Source organism: Lutjanus erythropterus, chromosome 3, assembly GCF_056507025.1.
Source record: "Lutjanus erythropterus isolate fLutEry1 chromosome 3, fLutEry1.hap2, whole genome shotgun sequence".
In the NCBI taxonomy this organism is placed as follows: Eukaryota; Metazoa; Chordata; class Actinopteri; order Lutjaniformes; family Lutjanidae; genus Lutjanus; species Lutjanus erythropterus.
In genome coordinates this window covers 30,091,294-30,118,022 of record NC_139319.1, presented here as the reverse complement: position 1 = coordinate 30,118,022, position 26,729 = coordinate 30,091,294, and the positions used below count along the sequence as shown (strand labels likewise).

The window sequence follows — 26,729 nt, the reverse complement described above, 5'->3', positions numbered from 1 at the left end:
GGATCTTTTCCCCCATCAAACTGTTGGAAATGGGCTTCCATAGACTATAAAGAATAGCATACCACCACACACCAGATCATTTTGCTTTTAATGTTTCAATGTTTATTTGATAGTAACACAACAAAAATTAAATGGCATTATATTTGGTAAAGGGTATATAAGTGAGCATTTGTTAAGGACCTGAAAGACAATGTTTCGGACTTTGTTTAGCTCTTGTTGGGACTTGAATTGGAACAGCCAAGACATAAGACTTAACTTTGACTTGCAAAACAACAACTTTGTCCCACATCTGCTTTGTACTGAACAGCCAGAATTCATACAGTAGTATAAACAGTGGTATAAATATCCCGGCAGCTCTCACTCCACCTGTGGCTGCTCCCCCGCACTGTTAATCAGACATGCTCCTACATGATTATTTTCCTGCTACTGTATAGGTTCGAATCCAAAAAAAATCAGAGGTAAAAATCATTAAAAACAATGAAAATGCTTTTAAAAAACTAAACCAACAATAGAACAGATGTTATGTCACCATGTGGCTTGTCTTGTCTGTATTATGCTGCAGCATATGGTCTTGATTCAGGGATGTTGATTTAAACAGTGGATTAGATCCTGCTGTCCTTTTCTTGTATCATCCCACGATTCTCCCACACGTGAAGCTGCTGTGATCTGATCCCACCATCAGTCGGAGAGCGTCATTGATCATGTATGTTTCTGGTAATTGGATTCAGCTTGAGGATGGGAAAACTGTAAACCACGTTGAGTTAGACCTTCATTTCTGAATTTGAATAACACAGTATTTTATTTCCAACTGCTGTTCCCTTGACAGCTGTACTGCTGACCCCCCTTCAATTCTGCACAGCTCTTTAATACTGGTATCATCACTTCTCAGAAAAGATTTGCTTTTACATACACAACTCCAGATTTCATGTCTGCATGCAACATAAAACATGCACACAAATTTACAGTCAGTATAAAACACATATTCATTTACAGCTGCATGAGGCTTGAGATACAAATAAAAGAAGTTATATAGTGATGATATGTCACTATTATTTTTTTAGGGCTACAAACCCTTTGCAACACAGGAGCAAATATGTACAGCTAATTAATGCCATAGACCATGAATTGTGGATGGGATGCTGCTGGGAAGTCGCAGGGTCAAGTTTTGGGGCTAATAATTTAAAAGGCAACAGATTGGTGCATAGACTCGTGCACTCACAGATACCAGTTATCCAGCATTATCCAGTACTGGTGTCAGTATTGGAATGACCCAAGTTGTCTTTCCTCTAGCAACAATTAGTCAATTAATCAAATTGCTGTTAACTATTAAATTAATCACCAGGTGTTTTGTTAATGGATTTAATTGTTTTGAATAATTTTTTAAAGAAAAAACGTCCAAATTCTCTGACTTCAGCATCTCAAAAGTAAATAAGTGAACATGTATGCAAAGTCAGTTCTCCAGGCAGTACTCCTGACCAAGGGGCTGGCTTACAAATGGAGTCGGTCGCTGTTGGGTTAAATGCTGTGACTGAATTTGACTGTAAAATCTGACACTGTATGATTGTATGATCACCTTTATCTGTAGGTTGTGGACAAAATAAGACATTTGAGGCTTTGGAAAACAGTGATCCACATTGCTCACCATTTTCTGAATTGAGATTATGCTCAGTTATTAGGATTACATGTCAGTTTTTGGTAACAAATATCGCTTTACCTCAGTGATGGCCTGGTGCTTATGGTACACTTCTCCTTCACACACACACACACACACACACACACACACACACACAGAAAGTCATTTAGTGTGTGGGCTCAGTCATACCACTCATGCAGGCGTTGGGTAGTTCAGTTCACTCTCGCTTTCAGAAACAGGAAATAGAAGGACTCCGGGTGCAAAGTAAAATATGAGTCAGTACTGAGCACAAAAGGAAAAAGAAATATCATTCTCTATGGCAGTCTTTCTGTAAGCAGGTTTTGAAAGTCCTCGTTATTACAAAGTGTAAGAATATTAATGCCTTTCCTTTGTTCACACATTCCCCATCAGACTGTCATCACTACTTGACATTTTCTCTCTTGATCATCACTATCTGTCTTTCATCTGCACCCTGTCTCTGCTTCTCCCGGTGCTCTGCATTGTATTATTATGTGAGATCAAGGAAAGGATGCATGCAGTGGGTGTTTATGCAATAATACACCATGAAAAGAAACACACCAGTGATATACAGCCTGAAAAACATTCCATATGAAGGATTATAATGCATCCTGTCATTGTAAAACTATTCGGGGAGATTTGAAAGGATCATTAGTGGACTTGTGGGGTTCCACAAGGGTCAGTTTTAGTCCCATTACTGTTGTTTTGTACATATATGGTATTTGTCCAAAACATTGTTTTGTTTTGGTAAGAATGTAGAACTCTGGAAAAATAGAAAGAACAAGACAATAAGACAAAATTTAAAATGGTAATAATCACAAAACTTACGAATGTGGTCTGAAATAGAATTTATGGGAGTGATAATAGATATTAAATTATGTTGGTAACAAACTCAACTGTATAAAGGCAAGGACTTTTTAAAAGAAAGTTATGTATATTTCAGCTTTGCTTATTTCCTATAAATGTGGCCACTGTAGCTCTATGCTCACTTATACTTCAATATATTACTTTCTTTTTTGACAGTTGATATAAATAAAAATCCAATGTTCAGTAAGAGAAAAAAGTGTAATTTTGTGGGGGAAAAATTTAATTGAATGTTCTAAAATTCAGGGTCTCTTATCTTAGCTGCATGTTCAAATCAAGGTGAGGACAAATGTAAAATAAAATTATTTTTCAAATAAAGGAGTGAATTTATGGAGCAGTTGTAGTTCGGCCTGTCGCAATAATTACTTTTTGTTGGCCAATATATTTTTTCCAGAAGTAATTGTGATAAATGATGTTACTGTCATTTTTAAGACCATGTTATGCAACTAACTGAATGATAATATAATTGTATAATAATGCCGGTAAACCTGGTCAAAGTGCAGTGATATTCACACACTGGAATTTGAGTGTGAAAAAATTATAACACAAAATGTTCCCACATCCAACATGTGGAGTGAGGCTTTGAAACCAAGTCCATTTGGACTTTATTTTTTGTTGATCATCTTTGTTTAGCCCTATTGGTAGTGTTAATGTTTAATGTGTACCACTATATTCACTTACTATGTTTATTTTTAACTTGGACCCATTGTGTCATTCCAGGTCAGAGGCTGTTTTGCTTTTCTCTTCCATCTCTTCCAACAGTTTATTTCAGCAGGGAGGAAAGAAAAAGCCATATACATAACCTCCCCTCCTGGGCTTTTTTAATGCCACTGTGTTTGAAAAGTGAAAACTAACTTCCCTGTTTAAAAATGTAAAAAGTGTGGTCCCACAGTTATGTTATTCATGAATTCTTGATGCCTGATCCGTTAATGTACTGCACCGCATTTGCATGGGATCAGATCTCTGAATCTTTAGCCTTCAATTAGACTCACTGTTACATTTTTCATGGTAATTTACATCTAAATTTAATGTGGCATTTAGAGCAGAGAGGTGTTCTTTACTGTATCATTCAGGGTACATACAGAGATCTGTTCCACAAGAAGCTGAAATATCAGATATATCACAGCCAGCTGTACTTTATGATGGTGCAGCTGCAACCCATCTTAGTGTGGACTTTTCACCCTATTTTATCACATATATATAAATCACATCAAGCAACATGTGAATACATCACTGATCTCTGTAATATTTATCACTCTCTCTCTCTCCTTACAGACCATTTACATGTTCTGTGCCCTGGCCCTCGTCTGTGATGACTACTTTGTCCCCTCCCTGGAGAAACTGTGTGAGGTATGAACACGAGGTATTAAAGGTCCTGAAAAGCTTCAAATATTAACTATTTCTTCGTGACATTTAATATTATAGACTTAATTAGCAGACGTGTAGTGCTATGTGATGCACCTGTGACGCGTGCATGGCCCATTTCAACAGTAGTACGTTTAGATCCATCAGTCATCTGACCGCACGGTCAAATGTAAGACAGAGTTCATGAAAAGTTGCATCATTTTGAGAATATTGTGCAGCAGTCAGTTCACATGACCGCTCTCTATCTCTCTCTGTTTCTCTACTGCGACTGTGAGTCTGCATCACGCTTTTCTGACCATTCTAATTGTTTTTATTGGCTCTCTTGTCTCCCATCTAAAATGTGACTGCCTATGGAAAAAGATGCCTCTCACCACAAAAACTGCTCTCTGTTTGCTCCGAGCTATAAGCTTTTGATTTAATACCAAGCACTGCAAATGGATATTTCCTCAGTTGGAGAAAAAATGAGTGGTGTGCTCCGGCAGCACTATATGTATGTTAATAAGAAAGAAAATAGGGAAAAAAAAGTGTTTAGGTTATTATTTAGTAAGAGATTTACACTCAAGAACTCCCACAAGAGATTACAACACAGTGCTGTATATCAAACATCAAAAACACAGCATCCTCCTGTGACATGGTAAATCCAAAAGTAAAACATTGATAGCTCTCAGTGAACATGGCCAGACTGGAACTGAACAAAACCTCTGTGGCAGACGATGGCCAGTTTGACAGGGAATACAGGTACAGGCACTCCTGGCACCCTGTGACTGAGTTAACTAATAGCTAATAGTCTACAGTTAGCAGCAGTTAGCAGTTAGTCAACTTTAGCAGCAAGCCAAGCTAGCCATCAGGAAACTGTTATGGCACTTAATTGACATCCTTATGACAAGTCCAAATGGTGCCACTCTAGCTGAGGTCGAGGAGAATATTCATGATTATTTTAATGGTCAGTGTCAAAACCAGAGATATATGACATTTTAATGTAAAGTTAAATAGTTTCTTTATGTTTTATAATTAGGCCTGTAATGACATGTTTATGTTTATGTTGTCTTAGGTAATGTCAAGTTGTCAGAACAAAGACATTATTTGCTTGATTAACGACATAATTGACCATATGACACTAAATGTTCGTGATGGATGTCATGTCCTGGTTATGAAGCTGTCATTACAGTTTCACCCCTTGACATTAAGTGTTACTTAATGTTATACAGTACATCTACATAGTGTCAGCTAGTATCTGTATATGTATATATGTTTCTGTAAATGTCAGAATACATTTTTGGCTGCATAGTAGACAAAAGAAACTTCTAATGCTACTAGCCAAACCAATAAAACAACAATAAATAACATTTTGCAGGACAAAAATGATAACAATAAAATGTTATGAATGAGTAAATAAAATGAATGGTTTGTATGTAGTTTTCTTATAGACTTTTCAGGTATTCTTGTAAAAAGGGAATTGCACGTTGTTATAATGATGATTAAAATTTAAATCCGAGTCTAAACTCATTCCCAAGTTTGTGAAGTTTTAATCTATTTTTAATATATCTGCTAAGGTCACCAAGCACCAAGCAGATTTTCTCCTGCTGCTCTGGGTCCTATTAAAAGAATCTCAGATTTTTTTTCCTCATTTAGCTTTAAGAATACCCATTTGGCATAGTGATGGTTAATAGTGTAATAATTAACAAAACAAAACAAAACAAATCTTCCGTACCATGAGTTGCTGATACATGAGCACCCAGACTAACCAAACACCGTCTACCAGTTAAATAAGAGTGAAATCGAGTTAATACACTGTCAGAGTGATCCACCCATTTCTAAAGTCTGTTTATTAAAAGTTCATGGTCCATTGTGTTGAATGTTGCTGCCACAATTCTCAGGTTTTCAACTTGAGTTGTCTGTCTCTGTGCTGTGGTTTGGTCAATAACCAGGCTAGAACTTTACCAAAGCAGAGGGTAGAAAAGACAAGAGATCTCACTTTTATTGCAATTCATTCTCTTCTTCTTAACATATCATCAAGTTTTGACACTGAGTGGTAAAATACCAGATTTACAGCGTGTTTACACAATCACACATATGCATGCTTCAGTAATTCTGTATGATCAGGTGACGGTCAGGGTCAAGGGTCCAGGTTGTGTCCTGGACTGATCTGTAAATATGAACTTTTTATTTGTCTCTCGCTCCTGTCTTGCAGCGTCTCCATCTCAGTGAGGACGTAGCAGGTGCCACCTTCATGGCCGCCGGCAGCTCGGCCCCTGAGCTCTTCACGTCTGTCATAGGTATTTACCACAACCGGCCGTCCGTCTCTTCTCCTCCTCTGTTCTAACTGAAACACAGGCTGCAACACTGTTTCCGCATTAGGGAGGAAGCTTTTAATGGATGCTTTACAATAATGCTTCAACATAATGAATCAGATTAGAATCACATTAAAGTCATCTTATGTAATAAGCACTTGAGAATTGCTGATGAGAAGTAAAGGCCACATGTTTTTTTTCTTTTCACGTTTTGTTTTTGGATGACAGTCATGTACAGAAAAACAACAATACAAAGAACATTCACTTCTGACATGGGGCCGTAGGTCTCTGGGGGTTATTCTTGGTGGGTGAATGGGTGGCGGTGTGCTTCCCCTGGACAGCCAGCTTCCTCCTCACGGTCTGGATGCAGCTGAGTAAGGGAAAACCCCAGTGTCATGCAGCATATGCAAAATGCGAAGATTAAAACAGCGGAAGAAGGAAAAGAGGAAGAAAATGACCATTTTACTCTGTGGGTTAAGGTCTGTCTTGCCTTTTCCCACCTCTTATGTCTTGCTGGCCAAAAAGAGACAAAAAAAGGTGTTTGTCTGTGACATTACCTTCCTGAATTCTTTACAATCATTATTGTACATACAGACTCTATAGACTCTCTTCTGATTTGTATAGAATATTAATGCAAAGTCAGGTTTTATAGGCATCTTAACAAAGATTTTCTTCTTGTCATTCTGTGTGTGTGTGTGTGTGTGTGTGTGTGTGTGTGTGTGTGTGTGTGTGTGTGTGTGTGTGTGTGTGAGAGAGAGAGAGAGGGAGAAAGAGAGAGAGATCCATGACCAATATGGACAGGTTGTTTACATATGTTTTGACAGCTGTGTAACATCTGTTTGTCAGCACTGCAGCTGCTGTATCAAGTAGTGTATAACACATCATCTATGGAGTCATAATTCTGTGTGTGTGTGTTTGTGTGTGTGTGTTTGCTCATTCTCTCCTCAGGGGTGTTCATCACCAAAGGTGACGTGGGTGTGGGAACTATCGTGGGTTCAGCTGTCTTCAACATCCTCTGCATCATCGGTGTGTGTGGCTTCTTCGCAGGCCAGGTATGATGTGTGTGTTGCACCGATGCAGGCAAAACTGCTGCTGACCTGTTGGCATTTTCACAGAGCACGACCGGCGGCCTACTGTCACATTTAAATATTCAGCCACAGAAACACAAAGCGGGAGAAAGTTCTCATGCATACATTCATGTGTCTACATGCAAAAGAATGCAGAAGACATGAACACACTGTTGTTTTCAGCATGCAAGAGTCCACTGGTTCCACTGGTGCATTTAGGGCACATACACCTCCACTTTTGTTAATTAAGTGGCGCACAATCTGGGCGCAAAGTAAAGCACAAGGTGCAAAGGGATTGTATTTAGTCTCTCAATTAATCACAGGTGTGTTTTGGGCGTAAGATGAATTAAACCAGTCAGAGTGACATCTCCCATTCCCTTTAAAAGCCAAGTGTGCCTGCACCTGGAGAAGTGAACAGTTTTCTGCTGAGGGAACGGATTAGCTTGTGTGCGAATTTGGGAGGCTGGGATGACCCACTTCAAAGAAATGCTGTGCAGGAGTAACTTTAACTGCAACAAGAGTGCATAAGGACAGATGGCATTAGTCTCAAAGTCATCTGACAGGATATGTCTGTTACAGCCTGGTGAGATGCATGTAATTTACAGCAGCATCTGTCTACATTAAATGACAGCCATGTGGTCCTTGACCAATCTACCCTCTGCCTCCTCTGTCTCCCAATCCTCTGTCCCATCAACATGCAGAGTATAAGCATGTTATGAACCCCCCTGTGTAATCAACTGAGACTGGAATTAGCCATTTTTCAGCTTGACTGGCCATGATTGGTGCCCGGCTGGTCAGCGTCAGATATCCAATTCTGTGTTGGTCAAATTTACATGTATGCACCGCACGATAGCTCACACCATGCGCACAGTGACACAGACGGTAGCATCACAACCATATTCAATGGCAGCCACGCACACGTACGCGTGCTAGCATTTGATCAGCATTAAATAAAGCATAAAGGATACAAGATAAAGAGAAAGGAGGCAAGCTGAGCAGCTGGCAGTGTTGCCAAACAACAGGAAGCTTTCTAGCTCTCCAGGCATTAACATTACATTACATTATAACATTAACAAGCAGCGTAAAAATCTCTCCTACAGTTCTCACTGAAACCACCGATATCTTGAAATCTTTGCTGTCTTAACATATACCTGTATTCTCTGCCGCTGCCATTTTCATATATATTTTTTTTGCTATTGTAAGTTTAGCCAGATTTATTTTTTGTGTGACTATCTTGTCTCAAATGAAGAATGAGACAAGGTGGAAAAGATCAGGATTGAAACACCACAGTCATCCACAGACCTGAATACAATATCAAAAAGTGAAACTTCTGTCACTGGTACATGTTGGAAACTTTCCATGTTGACATATTTTTGTGTGTGCGACACTTTCTTTTATATCCTTCTCTGCGCTCGATCTGCTTCATCCCATCAGTCTGAACACAATAAACCGTTTGTAACTCCTTTTTGCTTTGCATCCTCGCTGCTGCTCAGATTCAGAGACAACATAATATAGTGCAGCCTCTCTCTGATAATATCTGACATGCCAGGGACACGGAAATGAGTGGAGTACGAGGATAAGCTCTCTGCTCTGAAAAATATATGCACTGGACTCAAAACAGTGATGCAATCCCAGATTGTGCCTTACGTAATCAGAGTGAGATAATGAGGCAGAAGGGCGGGCGGCGTAACATGGCTTGGAGGGACGGGATGCAGTGAGTTCATCTTCAAGTGCAGCCACTGCACCTCTCTACTGTTTGTTACCTTTGGCTAGCTGTTCAGAGCAGGTTCCCTCTACAAACCGCTGTTGTACAGTGATGCAGAGTACAAGCAAACATTTCAAAGTTTTGCTTTGCTCTCACTCTGCCATCTGCCTCGCAGCAGCAAACGATTCCACAGCTGGGAGTGGCACATTCAAGATGTGACCTCCGACCCCGCACTTACGTATATACGGTGTGAGCGCTCGCTGTGTGGGAGAGTGTTAGTCACTGCATTGTGGGCTCCTGCATTGTATCTGATTACATAAAGTTGATAAACACACGGGCACCTTTCCTTCGTAGGATGAAACCTTGCAATTGACTGTGATTCAGGAGGTCAACTCCAGAGCTCCTGTGTTTACATCAGTATGGTAATGATGTCAGAGGTGTTCCTGTATCTCAGTGCTGCATAAACTCCAGAGAGGATAAGTGTTACTATAAGAGGGTATGAATTGAAGTAGCATACTTACTTGTGTGAGTGTGCTTATCTGTGTTTTCTTTGCTCCTTGCAGGCAGTGAAACTCTCTCACTGGGCCCTACTGCGGGATTCAATTTATTACACGTTTTCTATCACGGCTCTCATTGTGGTAAGAGGTTTAAGACTCTAATGTAAATACACAGTTTCACATGATTGCAAGAATATGTAGATATACTTGCACTGTCGCCTACAGCAAAGCATATAAGACCAGTTCTAAAGTGCAGTTTATAGCTCTCTGCTTTGGTATCAATATCCAATTTTGAAACATCTGCCTCAGCAGAATTGCCCAGATTGTAGAAAGTCAATAAAAACACACAGGTACTGTACATCCACTTGTTTGTTTGTTTTTTTAGCAGTTTTTGTAGCAGTTGCCCCTGCAGTAAAGTATGTGTTTGGTTGTAGTGTAGTACATATGGTGTGTCCCAAATCCTTTACATACATTCTGATTCTTCCCCCAAGGAGACCATTTAAGTCCTGATCCCAGAGACTGAAGTTTGAGTCCTGTGTAAAACTAGAAGTCAGTGTTGACCATCAATTTTTGGGATCATTATTTTTAGGTTTTTAAATGATTATTATTTTCACTTAAATAGTCACATATTTACACTCCAGGTGGAAATAGCATTGTTGACTACTGACGCCTGGGTGCAAATAGCATCTGTTTATTATTATTAAGATTTAATCAACAAAATATATGATCAGCCTCTTAAGTATGATGCCTACAATAATAAAATGCCACTTTCCACTATGCCACTATAACAATACTACAATGATGTAGTACATATAATAATATAGAAGTGAATTTGGCCATTTTGCAAAATGAATACTGGTCTGTTTAATACTTCATTTATATTTTGCTGACACTACATACTGTATGTATGGAAGCCCACATCAGGTCCTCTGTCATTATGTTGAGAAACATTCTCAAAATAATGATTTAGTTTATGAAAATAATTAGACACCAAAATAGTTTCTCATTATTTTTAGATATTAAGTAAGATTTTGCAAAGGTTTCTTATTATTTCAAGATAGTAACTTACTATTTTGAGATACTTACATTAATGCAGAATGAGGTACATGATGTGAATATTTCATCCATCTACTTACAGCAGCAAAAATAAAAATAAAATTGAGACTGGGAGACAGGAAGCCCCCAAAAGATTAACTTTAAATATTTATTTCAATATGTAGCATTTAGAAGTTACATTATTAAGTTATGGACTTTAATTGACAGTGGCATTCATTGATTTAAGTCTACATATTGTATTATTTCCATTCTATCAATAAAGTCTCTTGTATACTAACTGCACAAATAGTTTACTACAGAGAATTGTGTTGCATAGTGTGTGCACTTAGTATGTAGTATGGAATTGGAGAATTGTTAGCAAAGTGTGTTCTTTCATATCATGCTTATAAAAAACAGATAAATCAGCTGCACAGTCAAACCATGGTGATATGACGTGTGTCACATTCACATATTCACTGTGCAGCATGCTACAGAGGAAACGTCATGTTTGATTTTGCAATTAAAAAATGTCTGGGGTTTTTTTTTAGTGCCTTTCTGGCTTTAACCAAAAGGTCATGCTTTGACCTTTTTTGGGTGTCTGGTTATGCCCGCTAGTGGGATTGATGTTGAAATGTAGAATTAATTTTACTTTCTCTGACTGCCTCCACCTTATGTTCTTTCGTGTCCTCTTTGTCTTGCCTTTTTAGTTCATCTATGATGAGAAGGTGTGCTGGTGCGTACTCACATTTTCTGTAGCAGCCTCAGTATGTATATACATGCTTTTTACATATTGAGTTACTATAAATTGTATTCGTCTTGTGTTTGTGTGCAGGTGGGAGTCTCTCGTCCTGATTCTCATGTATGCAGTCTACATCCTCATCATGAAGTGAGTGTCATCATCAATAACTGCTAATGCATTTATTTAACAAATTAGTTGCATATAGTTCACAAAGCTGCAGCTCCTTCTCATTGATTTGTCTTTGGCAGGTTTAATGGCAGGGCACATCGCTACTTTGACCGTCGAAAGAAGAGCTCTATGAATCTGGCCAACGGGCTGACAGGAAGCACTGATCTAGAGGATAATGTCACGTGTGATGCCACTGCAGTCCTGCTCAAGAAAGGTAACATAATCTGCTCTATTTTACACAGGCTCTGCCCTCTAAGAGGACTCTGTAGGCTTTAGCTGCTCATCTCTGCGCACTGAAATTTACATAAATATAAAGCAGCTGGGGCACCACTGTTCATCTATTTTTGTTCAGCTCCAGGATAAGACAGTCACGGATGACTTTATCGACAAAGTTCTGCTGTGTCCTGGGATGATTGCCAGCATAGATTCTCAATGCTACAGCTGCACTGTGCTGTCTGTGTGTTGGGCTGTGTATATGGTGAGATGATGGCCACAAATTAATCCCTGAACCTTCTGTAGGTGAAGGAGAACTTTTCCTTCTTGAAGAAGTCCACTGCAGACTACGGTCTGGACCAAACTGCTAAACCTTGGTCCAACCGAAGAGGTGGTCATGGTAAAGATCAAAGTGATCTGCTACTACATCTGCTACAGGTAGTTTTTAACTAGTTAGGAAACTGTTTCAATTTATTAAAGATGTCTCTACTTTACCTACGTTAACGAGACCATCCACAAGAAGATCGGCTATTTCTTTATAGTTGCTCTGAATTCCTGCCACCAGGTTGGATTCACAGTGAAAACACATGAAATGAGGCTGGGTTTACATTTCCCAGGCAAAGTTACAGTGATTAGTACATTAGCCAGTTAAAAAGAAGTTATGGTTATATGGTTATAATGGTGGAAACACTACCACCTTTGTCCACAGGGGCCTATCATCACAACTGTGCAGCAGCACATAAGGAAAGGAGGAAACCAAATCTTTGATTGACCTTTTGCCCAATGACTTTATGAAGAATGGAATGGAGAAAACTCATAATTGTAATATGAACTCAAAGTTAACTGGGTCAAATACAGTGTAACAAGAACATGAGCCTTGGTTTAGACTTTTGGGTGTGAAAGCACCCTGAGAGGAAACCTACAAACCAGATTCAGACCAAACCAATGTCACCCCTAAACTTAACAAAACAGTTGGTAGATGGGTCAGAATTCACTTGAGTAAAATGAGCCCCAGCTCCTCAGCAAAACCAGAGCATTACTTTGCCAACCTTGTATCTGGTTCTGTCAGCTGGTCTTCACATCTGACTGAGGACATGGAGACTGTACTTAGTGGTCTTCCTGTTGTTCCGCTTGATGGTGGCACGATACAGTTGGTGCAAATAGATGTGTATCTGCTTATGAACCCTTGTGTTTAGGGGAGTCCTATATAGCATGATACCCTACCTTTGATGTTGCCAATGGCTTAGGCTTTTCCATGGTCTGCATCAGACTCTGTTTGGCTCAGTGGGACCGGCCATTAGAAGTATAAGGAAAATCTCCTCTGTCCTCAACTGTCAAAGGTCAACGGACTGTTACTCTTGTGTTTACATCGTCAGTCTCTGTGCCCTGAAAGATAAGGTATAGTGTGGGATACAACATCAGCTAACAGAGGAGAGAAGCACAAGATGCTGGCTGAGGCCTATATTCATCCTTAAACACAGTCTGCTCTGTCAGCTTGTTCTGCATCTGCTTCTCTGACGGCTGCCCCAGACAGAACCAGTTGCCCTGATAAACTCTTGCTTAGGGTCTGCTGAGGAGCCGACGAAGAGAACCAGGGTGGCAGGTGGCACTTTGTTCAGCAGATGCTTTCCAGGTTGGACGTCTCTGAATGCGCAGCATCAAAATGGTCCCCACAGTAGGCAGCAGGGACAGGGACTACTGGACAGCTCTTCAGATTCAGGGGGGTGGATGTGTGAGGCAGGAGTTGCTCACCCAGAGGAAAAGAAAAGTCCAAAACAAGAGCCTGTCTTTGTTTGGCCGGAGTCTCCCAGACATAAATGAGCTCAATATGAGACCTGAACCATTTTCAGATACTTCTTAAATTCGGCTCCTGAGAAAGAGCCTTTGTCTCGTCTCAGCCCGAGACTAATTTTAGCCCTATTTAGGATGGAAATAAAATAAAATCTTAATTTTTTGTCTCACTGCACTGATCTTAAATTTGTTTTAAATAATCAGCTCTGGAGATACCAGTGAGATCTAAAAGGAAACTCGGCTGTCTTCAAGGAGATCTTAAATTTGTCTCAGTGGTTAAATTAAAGTCTAGTTGCTTGATACAGTTGTCAAGGAGAAACCTCTGAGATACGTACAAGCCCAGCAAAAGATCTCCTGCTTTTGAAGAAGGAACAGATAAGACGTCGATAAGCTCAAAATAAAAATCTTGTTTATTTCTCATAAGACAAAGAAAAGACGGTTGCGAGTAGCAAAATTTCCCTCTGGGCAAGTGATTAGATGAGCAACACTTTCACATGGTTTTCAAGATTAATGACTAATAGCGATTTCAGTTGGAGTTCAGATGAACATGTTTGTGTCATTTCTCTCCAGCTAACTTCCACTGTAAGCCATCGGTGCTGATGGTGGACGAGCTGCTGTCTGCGTACCCCCACCAGCTGTCTTTCTCTGAGGCAGGCATGAGGATCATGATCACCAGCCATTTCTCCCCCAGAACCCGCCTCACCATGGCTTCACGCATGCTTATCAATGAGGTACATGTACACCGAACTGCATGTGGACTCTCTCTTGTGTACACTCTGTTGGACTCTGTTGAGTTCTGTTGTTTTTCATGCTACAAGTTACAACTTATTTCAGATTGGAAAAAGTTGCAGCAGCAAAGCTTCCCTCAAGAGAAAATAGTTTTGTCAACTTCAGTTACTTTGTAAAATCCCTGCCAAACCAGAGTCTTAGCATAAATACAAACCAAATAACCCTGTCTGCGTTCAACAGAAGAAGGAGTGGAATGAATGCTAATTCTTCTTTTGGATATTACAGCCAACACTGCCTCTCAGGCACCTGTCTGCCGCTGACTACAGTCTGTATTTAAATCCAAACCAAACAACCAAAAATGGGCTTTGGACAGAAAGAAGAGAAAAGAGCATTAACTTCTGTTTCAGATAAATTTAAGGAGCTTTTGTCTAATTTCTGTAATACAAATAAAAAAATTAAAGCAAGCCTGAGTTGTCAAAAGGCAAATTTTGTATTTTTCAGCTTGGACCGTATTTTCTCATGTTTCTGTGATAAGTGACTAATGGGGACAGACATTTCTGAAATTGATCCAATATTGATTGAGGCCACTGCAACCGTGAAACAGGCTGCAATGTAGTCCTGTGGAAGTACGTCCAATAAGAGTGCTTGTTTTTGCCACTGACAGACTCAGATTGTTACTTTAAGTATCTGACAATGTTATGGAAATGAATCCTGCAGCGAAAGACCTTTTTGTTAAAGAGTCAGATCCTTTTTGTTTAACCAGAAACATCTGATTTATTGTTCTTGCCATTGATTGTTCAGTCCATTTACAGAAACATTAATTTTATCATCGGAAAAAACACTTCTTTCAAACTTACTAGAGACAAACTAAAACTGGCCAAAAATGTCTTGGCTCGTCTTTGCACAGTTCCAACAGTCACCAACTCTGGTTCAGTCAAAATAAACCCTTAAAATGAGTTAGACTTGACTCCACGCTGCTTTTCTGATGTTTGACCTCCCTCTCGCTCGTGTCCTGATATTTTGACAAGTTACTTAGTAAATAAAGGGTTTATTATGATGAAACCAGAGTTTTCTTAAATAACAATGTGAGCCTGTCAGCTGCAAAACAAGCACATTTACCCCTATCTCAGTAGCAAGTCAGATGCTGTTTTTACTTCCACGTCTCATGTGACAGATGCTGTCTAATTTTTAATTTAAGCAACTGTCTGCACCAGCTCTTTGCCTTTTGCATCCCAGCTGTGTCTCACAGACTTCAGGTCAGTTATTTTGACAATATGTGCATAAATGCGACGATGGTGCCCAGTAATAAGGCACTGAAAACTTTCTAACTTAGATGCAGCAGCTTGTGCTCCAAAGCCAGAGAGCAACTCGCTCTGCTCCCTTCACTTTACCCAGCAGCTGGGAAGCAAGACACACAAACTTCTTGAACTGCTTCTGCAGTGTTTATTCATGGGCAAGCTGTACGTTTCTCCACAATATTTTTATTGAGGTTTTAACAGCATAAAATACAGCTGTTTACATTCAATGTGTGCCGTCAATTTACTGCATCAATGCAAAACCAAAAAAACAAAAAGTAGGGGTCTAACCAAAGATTACTTTATTTGTCCATCTATCCTGTCGATCATCCTCCTGGTCATCAACCAGCCGATCAGTCCACTAAATGTACAGAAAATACTGAAAAATATCAATGTCTTTTAAAGTCTAAAATGACGCCCTCAATAACCCCCCCCCCCGTTCACAACCCATTCACGCCACCATCACAGAGGGCCTAAGCAACCAGCAAACATTCAGATTCTCTCTGACTCTGACCTTTTCCTAAAATAAAAACCCCAAAAAACAGTACTCAGACTCATTAATCGATCATCTAAAGAGCTGCCATCAATTCAACAGTTAACAGCAAATCAATTATTCATTATAACTCTAAAAAACAATAACAAAAAAACAAACACACAAACTCAAAACAAGTTGATCCTTCTACCAGAAGATAATCAATACTAAATTGAGTTTTTTTTAAATGTGATAGATACAAAATGTAATAGATACTTGGAAAAAAAATAACATTACATAAGCTGCATTGCCCACAGACATTAGTCGTCTTGATCATTTGTTAAATTGAAATCCTTAACATAATTGTCTCATCCATTGAACAGTGCTTGGGCTGTGAATATTTTTCCGTAACTGTGGAATACTTTTGGCGTACAGCAAGCTGAGGTCTATAAGTGCTTCTTCATTTTTACTTATGTTTCTCTGGATTTAAGCCCAACAGAAAAACCTTAGTATCCAGTAAAAATTTGTTTTGAAATCATCTTCTCGATTATAACTCTTACCTCTTCCCAGAACATTTTAATGTCCTTGCATTGCCAGATACAATGAAACAGTGTCCCTCCAGGCAAAGTATACATTTTACTGCCACTAGACAACTTGACTGCTAAACTTCAATCCCTCTGCTCGCCAATACCTCTTTGTCCTTAGCACGGCCTCTTGGACTCTCTTTTCCTGTCTCTTTTTTTGTTAAGTCCCACCCTCACTATGAAGACACACACTACTGTGCACCACAATCAGAGCCATCATGTTGATGGACATATAGATCAGGCTGCTTATTTGCTGCTGGACTCTTTGAAATGCATGGACAAGGTGGACCCTAAACAGACAGGTGCTTCAGTGTGGTGTGAACACTGTATGTGATGCTGATAGGACATTTGTGGTCGAGACAAGCGGTTAGTGGACATACTTGCCTGTAGGAATTACATTACAGCCACTTTCACAGCTAGTGGTTGCAGCTGAAACATAGAATAGGACACAGTTTGTAAGATAATGAAGTTAAACTCGTCTCAAAACTCAACTCAAAATAAATTGGACAAACTACCGGTCATGCTACAAAACTGCAGTACAAATTGTTGTTGTCGAATCATAATGTTGTCTATAATAATGTTTTATCTTTACTTCCAGAGACAAAGACTGATCAACACCACCGAGACTCGAGTCAACCGCATCACTAATGGTGACTCTGACCCAGCCGCCAGGGCTCAGGGGAGGCGGGGCTTAGAGAACGGGATGGGTGGGGCAGAGCAGGGTCTGAATGGGAGGTGCAGACTTCAGCGACTGGAGTCTGGGAACGAAACAGAGAATGAAAATGAGGATAATGAGAACAATGAGAACGACGAGGAAGGAGAGGGAGAAGACGATAACAACGGCCCCTTGCTGCCGTTCAAAATTCCAGGTACAGCCGTTCAAAAAGACGTTATGGTACAAAACAATCACTGTCAGTAAATGTTTGTATCATCATCTCTCTCTCTTGTCCTCTCTGCAGCTGGGGTGTGTAACAAGCTGAAGTGGGTGACCATGTGGCCTCTGTCCCTGCTTCTGTTCTTCACTGTGCCCAACTGTGCCAAGCGCCGCTGGGAGAAATGGTTCATGGTCTCCTTCTTCACCGCCACCATCTGGATCGCTGGCCTGTCCTACATCATGGTCTGGATGGTCAGTCCAGTCGGTCTCACTCACAAACACAATGAAGCACATCCTGATCTTTAAAGAACGTTAAAAAAGATTTCAAGAAACTGGGGGGTATTTTCCTGTAGGGTTTAAATTTTTTAGCTCTAACGACTGTACACAAATTATTTGATCTTTTTTTATTGTAAAAAGTGAAGGAATCACATAATGACATTGTAAACTCATGTTTGTCTATATGCAGAGGACAACAATGAGATTTGAGAATAGGACAGGTGTGGATATATTATAGTTATTAGTGATTAAACAGTCTCACTTAAGTCTGTGTCATAACAGAAAGCAGAAATATAAAGAAAATTTAATTGAAGTTTAGCATAATACATTAGCAAGTTATTCCACTAATGAGTGAATTTAAATTTGCATGCATTTTAAATTTCCATAGATCTTTTACTTATTTTAATTTTATTCTTTGGGAAACAGCCTCAGAGGTGCCTGCTGTGATTATTTCACTCCTTCTGTAATGCCTCTCAATTAGCTCTCGGTGCTTTCGGTGATAGTCCATTGATAAATAGCAAATAGCGAATTCTTTGTGGACAGTATACGACACAGTGTATTAATTCTACAAAATGCAATAAATATGTTATGCTTCCTATAAAACAGAGTGGCAAACTGAATCACAGATAAAGCTGATCCATGCTAAATTCATTTAATATCACCGTTTTGTGTGAGTATGTTTTACACTGGGGGAGCATTAAACTGTGTTATACTACTGCAATTGAATTCTAGACGGGAACTTGCTTTTTATTTGAAGTGGACTGCTGAGACACTTATAAAAGAGTGTATCAAAACAAAATCTGTTTGTTTCAGGTGACTGTGATCGGCTTCACTCTGGGAATTCCTGATGTTATCATGGGCATCACCTTCCTCGCTGCGGGCACCAGCGTCCCAGACTGCATGGCTAGTGTTATAGTTGCACGACAAGGTACACACACACACACATCAACATTTGTGCTGAGTGAAACAACGCTGAAATGCTGTTAAGAGAAGGACTTCCACAGCGGAGTATTGCTTGTCATCACTGGCTCGTCTCCTGACTGTATACAGACCTTGACAGTGTTGCTCTCCTTGCCTCAGGTCTGGGAGACATGGCCATCTCCAACTCCATAGGCAGTAATGTGTTTGACATCCTGGTGGGCCTGGGCCTGCCCTGGGCGCTGCAAACGCTCTGCATCGACTACGGCTCCAACGTGAGTGTTCCTCAGCTCGGCCCGGGGAGATTCTGCCGGACTCAGACCAGAATAGAACAGAGCTGTGTTCATGAAGGACGGGAACAATAGTCTGTAATATTCAGCGCACAGCAGTGAGGGAGACACAAACACAACCGCACAATATCTGTCGGGCACTACACAGTTTATAACCTTTACACTGAGAAGATATTATGTGTTAATTGGCCTGCTGATTACTCTTCACACTAGAAGAGGGAATTTGGGGCATGTGTAATAAGAGTCAGTCCCCGGTTGTATCAGGACTGAGCAACAGCCTTTATCTTCTTTAATTTTGATCTTTTGAAAATCCTACCTTTTAAGGCCACTGAAGAAGCCTGGCAGTGAATTCCTTTTGAAAAACTACTGTGTTTGTCTCCGCAGGTTCATCTTAACAGCAGAGGACTCATATTCTCTGTTGGACTCTTACTGGCCTCAGTATTTGTCACAGTAAGTACCAAACGCTTACAACTCACTGAACTGGGCTGTCCTGGTGAACCAGGGCTCTAAATCATATTAAACCTTTGTATTTTTAAGTGTACATTATATTTAGAATATTTTCACCACTTTACCTTGACATCAGACAGCCTTTTCCAACAGGAAACTGACATTATATAAGCCAAATATTGCTTTCTCCAAATCCACAGTGATATTACCTTGCAGAACACGAGAGCTGCTTGTCTACTGCTGACTTGATCAGTTAGTCTGTTTGTGTTATTGTGTATTTGGTGTTTTAAAGGGTTAGTTTGGATTCACGGAACTGGGGGTACGCTGACCGCCATCTAATGCAGATAATACACTAACTATAAATAAACCTGCACTAACTCTTTAAATCCAATCATAGATTTTCATAGAGACCTTGACATTTTGGCTTCTAATGACCAAGGATGATGCTTTTTTCATTTTGGTTCAGTTAAATCCAATCAGTACTGTTGTGTGCTATAAACAAGCACAGAGTCAGCACACTGTGGAGCAAGATCACTACACATGAATAGAGTCAAAGTTATAGAGTAAAGTTGTGTTGTGAAATTGAACATTAAGTCAACTCGCACAATTTTTTTGTGTTATTTATCCATCTGGATTTTTTGGGCATGAGATTTAGAGATATCTGGTTTCTCTCAAATGTATTGGAACTAGATGGCACTCAGCTTGCGGTGCTCAAAACACCAAAAAATAAATTTTTTCAACAGCAATGTCCTTACAGAAATCATGACCTGCTAGTGCAAGATAATTCACACACCTTGTTTAGAGCAGTTTAATGTAGGAACAATTTTCTACTGTCAAGACATTGCTGTTGACTCTTTCAAATGTGTTTTTTTGGTACTTTGAGCACCAACAAACATTATTGGAGAGATGGCAGACGTCTCTATAGCCGATTTCTCCAAAAGCGGATAAATCACACAAAAAAAGCCTGATCGGGGTTTTTTTTTAAAGTCTGAGACTGTGGGTCTCCAGACAAAGCTTAGGAAAAGACACCCCCCTCTTAGTTTACTTCCTTAGTTGTGGTCCCATAGACACTCAACAGTTGAGCCAACATCAAAAGCTTTGACCAAAGGCATTTATTAGTTTCTGACTCATGGAAAAACCAGTAAAATTTCACCAAACAACTGTATCTCTGAACTATCTCTGTAACCAAATCACAAATATAGGCTATTCAGTGTCACCTCCTTTTAATAACTAATGTAAGAAGAAATATAAAACTGTTCAGAGCCCCCTGGAGAGGCCTGTCTCCCACTTTGAAAGCCAACACGTTATTTTGGGGGGATTTAATTTTTCAAAAGGAATGTTCTCATAAACAAACAAAAGTAATGTTCATGCTCATTAGAACACGCTGCACTAATCCTTGATGTCTAACAAATGTGTCAAGATCTTTTCTTTCCTCAGAAAACGTTTGTCCTGACACCCTGATATAATTTTACTGCAAACAAATGTACAAATTATCCACAACATATCCTGTGCTGAACCCGCCCCCTTTTCCAAGTCCTTTTATATTCTTGTGTCTTGAAAAACTTTGAGACCAGTCCAACCATGACCTTTGTGGGCGAGCCTCTTTCCAAAAGTGCTCATAAAACAGGAGCTGTTAATCTCTCAGTATTTTGATAGCAGGACACCCACATACTAACCTGTTCATGTTTTACTGCAGTTAATAACATTTTCAGACTTGTAGTCTATTTGTTTTATTCCGATTCAGGGACTAATTTAATACAATTGTTGCAGTTGCCCCCTGATTCACCTTAAAATGCTTCCTTCTTTCTTTTCTTACTTCTCACAGTAATTGTTCTTCAGACGATGCATTAGGTAAACTTGATTAGAGAGCTGAACTAACGTGAAAGAGCGTCCCATCAGCTAATGCAGCCCAGTTGTTCTGACTGCAAACAAACAGCTCCAGAGTTCACGTGGAGGTGAACCAACATCACCCCCTCACTTTCTCTGTGTTCGCACGTGGCAAAACACAGTGGTGCACAAGTGAGGGTCCGTGGACCCCCAGAGGTCCTTGAGGGGGTTCCAGGGAGTTCCCACCAAAATGGGGAATAATTTATTTTCACTGTAATTCCATCCAAAAGTAACACAGTGACAGAATGTATGACTGGTTTGTCATGGGTTATAATAGACCAGTGTTTCCTCACCACCACAGAAAGGAAATTAACAACACTGCAATATATGTAAACACTGTAATTTAGGATTAATGCAATCTATAATTAAACCAAGTGTAGTACAGATGCTTTAGAAGTAAAGACTATATAATAATTAAAAAGATTTTTAACATAGAACCTCAAATTTTAGTATAATTAAGACAGAAATATAATTATTACCTAAAGTGTCACAACTGTATTAAAATGACAGAGGACAGGCTTTTCATCTTCTGTAATATAACATCTAAAAGTAAAAACCTTAACAAGTGAAGGACCTGGGAACAGAATCAAATGGAGGCCTGAGGTCTAATTTGTGTCAGTTTAGGTTTAACAAATTTGAGAACAACAGCCCAGACAAACCAAACCTGGGGGTTAGAAGCTCCAACTTTTGAACAAATTGTTTCAAACAGGCTGGGTGTGGAGACTAACTGTCTCTGTCCTTCCTGCAGGTTCTTGGTGTCCATTTGAACAAATGGACTCTGGACTGGCGACTGGGCTTGGCCTGCCTCATCTTATATGCCATCTTTCTCTGCTTCTCCATCCTCATCGAGTTCAATGTCTTCATCTTTGTCAACCTTCCTATGTGCCGAGACATTCACTGACCCCCCTCCTCTTCTTTTTCTTCTTCTTCATCTGGCTGATGGAGGAAACCTCACCTGGCTTCCAGTTTCTTGGAACCAAGTCCTACCTTTTATTTTTTCAAATAGAAAAATAGAGCTCTGTATGATTTATCTTTGGTGCAATACACACAAGAGAGGAGAGACACCGGAAGTTTCGTTGTTTTGGGGCCGGACAGGAGGCGTGAAAAGAGAGTCTGAGCAGCAGCAGAGATTGCTGCCAATCGCTGAATGAACTGAAAGGTTGGCTGGAGTGAACTTACCTGTATTAACGCCAACAGTGAGGCTACTGTTGGCGAAGAAGCTGCTACTGTAACTGACTGACTGGCGAAAAGAGGGGAATCCTGCGCTAACAGCGATTTTTAGCTGGATTGTTTGTTACTCTTTGTACAAGTTTGGATATAAGCACACGATTAAGGTATTTTTAAGTAAAAACTGGCTTTCTCTGTATATATTTGAGGATTATATATAAGTACTAATATTAGCTGATATATGGGATTCTCTTATGCACAACTGGATCAGTCTGGCAAAGCTGAATGATCCAACGACCGTGACAATATTTTATGTTTTACCTTAGTGATTTGGTCTGCCAGTAATACACTCAGAGTGCTTCAACACATCTCCTGTGCTCAGTACCAGCCTACATAGCATGCTGTACTAGCCACAAGTCAACCCTAGCTTTGCACTGTCTAGATATTTAATAACACCACTCACATAGAGTCTTCTCTTGTTTGTTTTTCTCTCTCTGCAGGCGTATCCGAGTAGATGTGGGTGTTATTTTTCTTTAATACAGCCCGCATAGGAAAGGGATCTCCCTGGAACTGACATCCAGCACTGTCACTTTATTAATTAGAGATGTTATTCTGTCATCGCAAAGCCTCTACAGGTACTCTAAACATATAACTACTGAATTTAAATCTCCCTCTAGACGGTAGACCTCTTGTACAATATTAAAGAATAGTTTTTAGTCTCTGAGTTGAATATAACATTGTTACTTCTTAAAGCCAAAAGTATTTTTAGAATAGGAGTACGAGTCGTAGATTTGGACAGCTCGAGTGCAAAGAGCGTGTGTGCATGTGTGTGTGTGTTGTGTGCGTGCGCGTGCGAGGCAGTCTCGAGGGGAACCAAGGACACCACTGTTACTGGGAAGACATAATCATGATTTATTTATGAATTAATTTATTCAAAGATCATGTCTAACCACCGGTTTCAGCCCTTTGGATCATGTACAGTGTATTCAATGGAACGTTCTCCGCCCTTTGACGACGGAGCTGTACAATGTACTGTACCTAATATATAATCTAAGTACTGGAAACTGACTTGATGTTGTTTATATTTAAGAATAGAACTTTATAATTTATAAGTTTTGTATAGTTTGGAAAAAACATTGCAACATTTGTATATTGGTACAAAACAAACGCGGTGGTTTGTGGCAATGATGTTGGCAGGGTTGTGTTACAGCAGCGTGTTACTGACACTCCAGACAAAGAAAAACTGATCACTGTCACATTAGAATGAGAGAAGTTTACTGTTATAATGAGGAGTTTTTCAGGGTATAACAGGATGTTTTTACAGTATTCACCATTCAGACTTATCGCATTATAACACAAAACTTTTCTTGTTATAACAATATACTGTTTATCTTGTTATAACATAAATGGTTTATGTTTGGCTGGATTTACATGGTGAAGGTTTCACACAGTTAGTTGAATACTAGCTGGCTGAATACTGCATGAAACAGAATTCCCATGTAAGTTGACAGATACATTAATCAATTTGAAAATAGTCTCATGCCACCTGCAATCAAAACAAACTTGCTCATGTTTGTTTGTTGACAGCGTTACCAACCTTGCATGAAGTCCTTGAGGATTATCCCTTTTGAAAAAAAAAACCAAAAAACAATCTCGGTTATTATTTTGCTCATTTTGGTGATAAGGGGTTGCTTAGTTGAAATTTGTTAAAATGAAATTGAAATTTTGGCATCATGTGACATGTTATCCGCATTTTGATTGGCTGTTGCTTCAGACAAGTTTCAAGTGCGTTGCAGAGGGCTTTACACCGTGAAACATTTTCACCATGTAAAGGCAGTCCAATAATGTGATGACTTATTTTGTTTTAGGTAAGGGATCATGTACAGGAAGCATTACCCGATCAGGGTTTATTTCACAGTAATGACCTGCTCACTGTACATTATCCTGATCACTGCATGGTTACTTACCAAAAAAAGTAATTTCACACAAAATATTGATTTAGAAATTATTTCATTGCTTTATTGCTGAACCCTATGATCAGAACTGTAACCATAGCAATGGTCTGTTCTTCATAACAGCGGTCTGCAATACAGAAATAACAGACCATTCACCAGTCAGAAATGAGTATTTAACAAAGCCATCCAATAATGTTAAAATAATTTATATCTCTATAATGTCATGTTATAACAATGAGTTATAACGTGAAACAATTTATTTTATACTAAATTATCACATTATAACCAGTTTCCATGGTGTATGGTCTTTGTATGGTGAATAACATGAAAATATCTTGTTTTAACATGAAAGTTTTTTGTTATAACAATTAATTTTTCATATTACAAAACCATACAGTTTTTCTTTTTCTGGCGTGGCAGTAGTAAACTTCCATACTAACATTGCCATGGACATGTAGTGATTTGCTGAGATGGCCTGAAAGTGCAATCTTTATCACTGGTCCTAACATGGTTGGAAGCTTGCATGTTGAATTAGTGATGAATCACAGATTCACTTTCAGATTTTTTTTTTCTAAAAACAAGGAGGTGCATACAGTACTGATGGCACACCACTCTTTGAACTTTCACAACATACTGTTTCTTAAACACAGTGCTTGAACTCTTGTGCCATCCCCTGTATTTGAGGCTTCAAAACCAACGCTTGTGGCCATTCTCCTGCTTGTATTTGAGCCAAAAAAACCCCCACCTTTGTCAACAGTATTGCCACTCTGTTTCAGCATGTGTTCAAACAAAATGTGGAAGATATGTATTTTTATTTTATTTTATTTTTACCTTGAAGGAGGATTCTCATGTTAGAGTTGCTGATATATTAAAAGCCTCCTCTTTCTGGTGTTGATGGTACCACTGCAGCCACAAGAGAGCGCTGTAGAGCTGCGCAACGTCTGCAGAAGTGGCTGCTGAGTAGAAAGAGGTTTGGGTATATTTTCAGGTAGGCTACATAGAGACAAATACTGGTAGGTTTGCATGCCTCTTTCATAATTCAGATTATTTTGTGTGTAATTTTAATGAATTTCCAAGATCAAAAAGGCACTGTCTTGATTATGCTGTACATATCAGAGGGATATGCTATTATAAACACAGATGTTGGAATATCTTCTGATGAGCAGTTATATTTGAGATATATACAGTATTTAGAATGTAGGCCTACAACAGTTAGTTTTCAGCTAATTAATGTCGTTTTATGCTCTCATGTCTTTTGAATTGTTTGTAAATCCTCATTTTTGTTGATGAGGACCTCTGGGCAGAGCTCAGAGGGAGACGAAGGGAGAGATGTTGGCCTTGTTCCCAGTGGTCTTCTTGCAATAAACTGATTTACATACACAAATTGTTTTCCCATGTTGTTATGAGCTGTTCACTGAACCATGACTCATCATAAACTTACTGTTTATCTTGACTGTAAAAATCCCGAGTTAGCTAAATACTTTTTATTATTGATTTACAGTATGATACCAGTTATAATTTTAAACTGATTTCACCACTAATACTTAGACAACCAGTGTTTTGTGGTTTTATCACAACATTCATTAAATATTCAGTGTAACTTTCTAATAAAGCATAATTTATAAATTGTTTATTAATGCCTCAATGATCAGGCCAAGAGAAAAAGACAATACAAGGATAAACACTAACCATGGGGAATTCTCCCAATATGGATATTCAAAACAGCACCAATAAACATTTTTACAATAAGAATGGTTCATTTTATGTGTAATATGAAAGGACTGTCTCAGAATGATGGACCCAAATATAGGCTAATTATCACTCACTGGCACAGTTTCCCTCAGCTCAAAGCATTTTAGCTTCTTTAAGCTTGTTATTTTGGTTTTACAGCCGTTAATTCTGTTATTTTAGTTCAGTCACACAGCTCTCATCAGCTGTCGTCGATCATCACCATCCAGAACCACGGCACAAATAAATAAAGTCAGCGACTAGATGATGATATAGTGGAGCATTTAGCAGCTAAAGAACCAGAGGTTGGTGTCAACCAAAACAGAGCTAAAAGGAGTGTGAATGTTGGCCTTATATTTGTTTGTTGGTCAGAGACGTGTCCAAATGAATGCTAATGCTGTTCTTTAACTGATGGCTGCATAAAAAGGCAAAGTTTTGCCAGCACATTTACCATAACTTGACATAGTATAGTGAGTGTTGTTTACAGTTTGTTCTGCTGATCCAAGCAGCTAAGCAAATCAAAGCTGTAATTCTTTACCATTAATGAAGCCATTAGGTAATATTATCAATAGACATCAGGAGTTATTTAATGTCTTACTGTAATCCTCATTCTGCAAGTATTAACCGCTTTGTATTGCCAATGTTTGAACAGATTGTATCATAACTTAAAAAATGCTTGCTCTTGCCTATGAAGTGCGAGTGTGAGCTTCTGTATGAGCCT

General features: G+C 39.2%; 1 protein-coding gene across 1 annotated transcript in view; it reads left to right on the top strand.

Annotated features, from left to right (window-relative positions):
• LOC146330250 (sodium/potassium/calcium exchanger 3-like) overlaps nt 1-23,101 on the top strand; it is a 69,372-nt gene extending 46,271 nt beyond the window's left edge. Inside the window, exons 4-17 of the mRNA XM_084715772.1 lie at nt 3,791-3,865; nt 6,072-6,156; nt 7,120-7,223; nt 9,507-9,581; nt 11,183-11,208; nt 11,308-11,361; nt 11,463-11,596; nt 13,957-14,117; nt 17,065-17,335; nt 17,426-17,592; nt 18,430-18,544; nt 18,697-18,809; nt 19,209-19,274; nt 21,907-23,101. Of these exons, the coding sequence (XP_084571898.1) occupies nt 3,791-3,865; nt 6,072-6,156; nt 7,120-7,223; nt 9,507-9,581; nt 11,183-11,208; nt 11,308-11,361; nt 11,463-11,596; nt 13,957-14,117; nt 17,065-17,335; nt 17,426-17,592; nt 18,430-18,544; nt 18,697-18,809; nt 19,209-19,274; nt 21,907-22,059 (1,599 nt within the window). The 3' untranslated portion in view covers nt 22,060-23,101. The remainder of the gene's footprint in view (nt 1-3,790; nt 3,866-6,071; nt 6,157-7,119; nt 7,224-9,506; nt 9,582-11,182; nt 11,209-11,307; nt 11,362-11,462; nt 11,597-13,956; nt 14,118-17,064; nt 17,336-17,425; nt 17,593-18,429; nt 18,545-18,696; nt 18,810-19,208; nt 19,275-21,906) is intronic.
• The last annotated feature ends 3,628 nt before the right edge of the window (nt 23,102-26,729 follow it).